The sequence below is a fragment of the Musa acuminata genome, chromosome BXJ1-11, assembly GCF_036884655.1.
Source record: "Musa acuminata AAA Group cultivar baxijiao chromosome BXJ1-11, Cavendish_Baxijiao_AAA, whole genome shotgun sequence".
Lineage (NCBI taxonomy): Eukaryota > Viridiplantae > Streptophyta > Magnoliopsida > Zingiberales > Musaceae > Musa > Musa acuminata.
The window spans coordinates 366,738-372,737 of NC_088337.1; the positions used below are offsets into that span (position 1 = coordinate 366,738).

The following is a 6,000-nucleotide window of genomic DNA, read 5'->3' on the forward strand; positions in this document are numbered from 1 at the left end:
ATTTGTGTATAAATTTTTAACATGATTGATACCTACGTGTGTTTCTTTTGGATAGATATTTATATCTATATACAAGTATCAAATATCATACAAGAAACCTGTCATTTTATTTAGTAAATTAATATATTTCAATATTTATATCTATATACAAGTATCAAATATCATACAAGAAACCTGCATTTTATTTAGTAAATTAATATATTTCAAAATTTATTATTTTTTTTATTATACTAATAATGATACAACAACAACAACAACAACAATGTCATTTATATCTATATCTCAGACAAAAGCAAAGCAACAATGATTAGTTAATCCATGTATACTCACATATACCACGTGGCATTACTGAGCCATGAAATGAAGTTTCAATATCACTGTCTCGATATCCTCCTTTTTCTTTTTTTGTCTTTTTTTTTTTTATCGAATGAGTCCGAGAAAACATATAGTAGGAATGGCGAAATTGAAGGCAAATAATCCCCACCCGACCAAGTTTAATTAGGGAGGGTCTAATGGTACCTTTTGCAGCTCCATCAGTGCAGCTGCTGAGGTGAATCAATACTTGGGTTTGGCCCCGTTAATTGCAGGGGCTGCCCCTCTGATCGTCTTGACATAGGAGGCATAGTCACTGTAATGCATGGTGTAGAGGGTGCTCCGGTAGCGGGTAACATGAAGTCGCTTGCGGAGTGACTCATTTATCGCACCGTTGAAACCTGCTTTCCTCATCAGTGAATCAATCGTTTCTATCTTCGTCCAACCTGTGGCTCCCCCGAAGAAAGAAAAAGAAAGCACAATAAGCTTCATGACGTCATTTAGAAATTTGACTCATCATCAGATCAAATGATATTATGGTGAAATTTCCATGAAAACTAAAAGATGCAGGCATGGTGAAATTTTTACTTCAAGCACCTCTTCTTACCAATATAGGCACCATGTCTTAGTTTTCTGGATTCACGAGGTAACAAAGGATAACATGACCAACTTGGCCAAACTCTGGAGCCTTGACAGTAAGTTTTAATTGACTCAGTAGAAGAAATTAAGATAAGAGCTGTACCTTCCTGGGCAGCAACCTCAGGCAAGTATGTCGCACTGAGCCTCGTGTTGTAATTAGGGTCAGCAAATTCAATTATTAAGCCATGCTTCCCGATCTGCAAGATAGAACAATTATCGCAGCTGCTGCTAGTGTAAGAGATCAAGAAACTATATTCATTAATCTAGAAACTGTTAAGTACTTAGTCTAGATGGATGGAAAAGGAAAATTTTGCATGCGCATGTGATTACTATGATAAAAAAGTTTAACATAGAAGAAGACAAGCAAACCTCCCAGTCAAGGTAGTCGAGAGCAGATTCATAGTCGGTCAGTATAGACACTGTACATTCCAAATATGGCAATTCCTTAGCTTGTATTGGAGGAAAACGATGGTCCCTCAAAGCACTGCATCAAGATAAACAATATATTAGCTATCAGATATCAGCAAAGCATTGAAGAGAGCAAAAATTTTTTCCTTGCTAGTGCAACTCTTTTATTAGAGTTAGTACCTTTTATAAACTTTCTTTCCAATTTTCTTAGAGCCCACTAAGCTATCTCATGTGAATTATCCAGTAGAGCATGTCGGGCATATCATGGGTTGTCTGTTTACCTGGCCAGTTAAAATCAATAATTTCTTGTGCAAAATCTAAAGCCGGAACTTGCTCAAACTTTAGATTTTTTTTTCAAAAATAAAAATAAAAATCAAAACGAGAAAGATTGTGGTTTCCAATATCATTAGCCAGTTTGATTGCATCTGTAATATAATGGCAAAACATTTGCAACAGTACAACACAAGCTTTTCCCAGGTCGATTGATATATTATCTGTCATCCTCACAGCAATGAGAGTAGCCAGACTATTGATAACTGTGTCAATCCAGCCATTTTCTACTCTTTTAGCATGAAAGCAATTGTTTGTTTGATATCAAAATTTCTAAAATTTCAATAGCTCACAATTTCATCAATAGCTCGATATGAATGAATAATCTTTTACACGTAAGAAGAGCTAAAGTTTCTACGTAAATTACTCAGACCACGGACTGCATATCATAGTACAAAGCCCATATAGATGAATGATATCATCATATCCACATTTATATGTTGTAATTCAAAAGGTGCTAAATAGCAATCCTTCAAAATACTTCATAGCATACTCCTTTTATCTGCTTCCAGTGTACAATTGAGGTTCCGGTACTACCACTCGAGATATATGAAACATCAGACGGAACCAAACAATGGAAAATACCTGGTTAAAGCATAGTCCCTGAAACCCCTGATTACGCAGTGGGCTTCCAGAGTTCCAATACATCCACGCAAGTAAGGTTCCGCTCCATTGACTGCTTTCTTCCAAGTCACAAATAATGGGCTGAAATGAAAATTTAATCATGTGAGTTCATTTAAAAATTAAAATATTATCCAGTATTATCCTATAAGAGATGTGATGCATATACATGTTTACTAACATGAACTTGATCATTGCAGTACACAATCAGGAACATACATCATTAGTAACTTGAAACCATCGAGGGGATCAATTTCATAGGATGCCCTAGTTAGTCAAAGGACACTTGCTAAAGAGTACAAGAAAATTGCATTCATAACGTAAGGATAAAATTGTGCAAAGTAGAAAGAACTGCAATCAGACATTGAACAAGGTAGTGGTGCAAACAGGCAAACAATATAAAAAAAAAAAAGCAAAGAACATAAGAACCACCAACAGAAAGGACAGTAAAAGTTGACACCACACACAGATGTAGAAGCATCAAATGTTTTATGTAACAGCTGGGTTTAGTCCCAGAACAATGTGGGAGAAGGTTTTTGATGATCTCACAAAAGTATGATAGTCTACTACCGTTTACTTGGGTTTAAATATTTTGGGCCAGCAGTTTAGGCTCAATAAAATTAATGGGCTAGTTATTTTATCAAGACAGGTTGTAACATTTCAATAGTGACAAATGATATCAAGCAAAGTCCACAAACTCTCCGAATGAATCAGTTCAAAAAACAAACATAAAGGTCTTACTTGATCCAAAAAAGTTCAGCGCAAGGTCCTGGTTAAAATTTGGTTCTTTATGGTTATGGTAAGGGTTATGTAGATCCTACAAGGAGCAGAGATCTTAGTGAACTGGGATGGGAAAATTTGAAAACACATCTGATCCCTCTGTACATTTCAGCCACATAAGCAATGCATATTGAATGTTTAGATTTCTTATATCACAAGTGATGGCTATAGTCCAAGCCTGCAAATTTTCTCTGGAGAACTAGCACTATCTCTTCGTGATGACCGAGTAGCTGCGCTCTCTTTTGTTAAAGATATGAGCCAAATGCATAAGGAACAGGAGATTTGTGCACCCTCTTATAAAAACTCTGCCATGCATATCATATACTGACAAGCAGCACAAAACTAAGGGGGTGGAAAACAAATTAGTGACTAGCATGGAATAACACAACGAACTTCAGCTATTTGATAAAATCCGATCTACAAAAACCAAATTCAGAGAACAATTGCTTTCCAAAGCTCCAAAATGTATTGTGTAGATGTTTAACAACCAAAAATCCTTTACCAACGAGATAAAGGACCTCTAAATCAGGGATGAAAGAAACAAAGAGAAATCATTCTAAAGTGAAGAATATTGTGATTTGTCCACGGCTAATCCTTTCCTCATTGGACCCCTGACCACATCAAATACTAGCTCTAGTTTGATGTCATTTCTTACAAACCAACCCATCCCATTAAATTGATAGCCTATAAACAAACTTAATTATCATCTTACATCTGATGTGAGACTAAACTAGGCTACCATGTGGAGAGCATAGATTATCTAATAAGAACATATTTTCGGATATCTCTAACACAACAAAAAACTTGAATCGTACAATTAGGATTGTTTAATAGGGGAAAAAGCAAAACATCTGAAAACAAAGATAATCTTTAGGCTGCAAGACATACTTCAAGTATCATTTGTTTTACTACGGTAAGTGATAGTGTCTATTTCACTTAAAAGTGCTCTATCCTAAAAAAGAAAGTTTGTTTGACATCATTACTTCATCTGAATGCACAACAGGGAAAAGAAAAAGGCAAAATCAGCAATAAATTCTGAAGTGGGAGAGAAAAATTCAAGGAAAAGGCTAGTGGAAGAAATATGATAGTAAAAGGCCACATGAGTCAAACATGGTCATACACAGTGGGGCATCAGTTCACTATGCTACGGTCTTAAGCAGTAGGCTATGATAGTAAAAGGAGAGTTAGGAGGCAGCAAATTTGTTGTGAGATAATTGCCCATTATATACCTTGCAGCTACAGAAATAACCCCTCTCTTCTCCCAAACCATATATTTTCAGAGTATCGAACCAAGATAAGCAGATAACCATAATTTTAATTACAAAGTTCAGTGTCTAATCAAATAGATTTTAGACTCCAGACAAACAAGACACATTTTAGACGAAAAGCCTTCAATCCCACATGAAAAATATCCGAAGAACTATATTTCCAGTGCGTCCACATATCTCAAACCAAAAGGGTTAAACAATTATATGAAGGTCCAAGAAGCAGCATAATTCCACCTCCGATATGAAGCCCTTTTTGGCTTGAGAAAAAGGGCATTAAATCCCTGCAAAGAGATTAATAGAAAGAGCACCATGGGGAGGATATTGGAATCCACAGCCTGCGGTACCATGTTAAGATTTTATCTGAAAGACAAAAGCTTCAGGTGTAGTAAGGACCGAAGGGGAGACCAAAGAGGAGTCGCAGTATATGGTATATATAGATCTAACCCAAACGGAAACCTCATCAGATACAACTACGATTGGAAGAAAAAAATGCAAACTTGACGAAGATCAAGATGCTGCCGCGATGGCCTTCAAAGAATACCCATGACTCATCATTCTTTCTTTTTTCTTCCTCCCGTATAGTTAAAGACACATAGGATAAGAATCGAAGTGCATTTCTCGAGATCGAATCGAATCAAGCAAAGCAAATATTTGGATCAGTAACCAATTGCTCACATACTCAAAGAAGCAAGAAAGCTCAAAATCTAATACGGCTGACACAAAAAAGAGAACAATCCTTCGGTCGGAGCAATCTCGCATCATCAGAAGCTAACGATCCTTACTGCTGGCCTTCCTCGAACGCCGGGGGGGACACGTGCTCGCTGTTGTAGTGGGCGACGAGGGTATCGAAGCAGTACACCGCCATTTCCCGACTGGCCGACACCATCTTGCAGGTCGGGGTGAAGGGGAGTCGAACCGTGCTGCGGGGTCCGCCGCCGGCGACAGGACCTCCTCCGATGATGATGATCGGATCGGGCAACGGCGGTGACACCCTTTCCTCCTATCACTCTAGGGTTCCTTTCTTCTATCGTATCAAAGAAAAAAGGAGTAACTTTTTATGTCACCGTCGCCGAACAACAATGGAGAGACAGACACAAGAGAGCATAAAGAAGATGTCCTTTTTTATTATTGATAATCTCATGCCGATAACTCTTTAAAAAATAATAAAATATTATTTTATTTTCTTAATAATCTTTTATTTTATCTTCGCTGTGGATGTTGATCCCTAATATCAACATCATCATCATCATCATCATCATCATCATCATCATCATCGATATCAACATCGCTTCATGCCATCCGACCTCACACGTTCCATCGATTTGAGATAATTTAAATTATTATTTTTAAATAAAATTATAAATAAAAAAATATAAATAATAATATCCCCGTAAATATTTGGACTCGAGCTTCTGCATACATATTGAGCCAAATGGTTTGGGGCATGTGGATAGTAAAAAAAGTTGATCTCTTCTTGATCACAAAAATTATCATACAATGATTTGAGAAGCGTATTCGCATCTGTCATGTTGAACACCATTAAAAATGAGGACAGTTGATCTTCTTCATCCTTTTTCGTATATCTACAGGTTTTCAAGAATATATGATCTTATTAGGTAACATATCTTTTATATATGCGTAG

At 36.7% G+C, this 6,000-nt stretch overlaps 1 protein-coding gene across 1 annotated transcript; it reads right to left on the minus strand.

The window, feature by feature from the left end:
- Window positions 1-253: 253 nt before the first annotated feature.
- Window positions 254-5,457, minus strand: LOC135596710 (uncharacterized protein At2g38710-like). Its single transcript, XM_065088793.1, has 5 exons — window positions 5,141-5,457; window positions 2,275-2,394; window positions 1,321-1,435; window positions 1,055-1,148; window positions 254-758 (listed from the first exon to the last, which is right to left on the minus strand). The coding sequence occupies exons 1-5, from the start codon at window positions 5,242-5,244 to the stop codon at window positions 556-558; spliced, it is 636 nt and encodes a 211-aa protein (XP_064944865.1). The 5' UTR covers window positions 5,245-5,457; the 3' UTR covers window positions 254-555.
- Between the last annotated feature and the right edge of the window lie 543 nt (window positions 5,458-6,000).

Excerpts from the sequence above, each read along its gene's own strand:
- LOC135596710 (XM_065088793.1), bottom strand. The coding sequence starts at position 5,244 with ATGGTGTCGGCCAGTCGGGAAATGGCGGTGTACTGCTTCGATACCCTC. Across the intron at positions 2,395-5,140 it reads GCGTTCGAGGAAGGCCAGCA|CCCATTATTTGTGACTTGGA; the intron begins GTAAGGATCGTT and ends TTTTCATTTCAG. Across the intron at positions 1,436-2,274 it reads AGGGACTATGCTTTAACCAG|TGCTTTGAGGGACCATCGTT; the intron begins GTATTTTCCATT and ends ATCTTGATGCAG.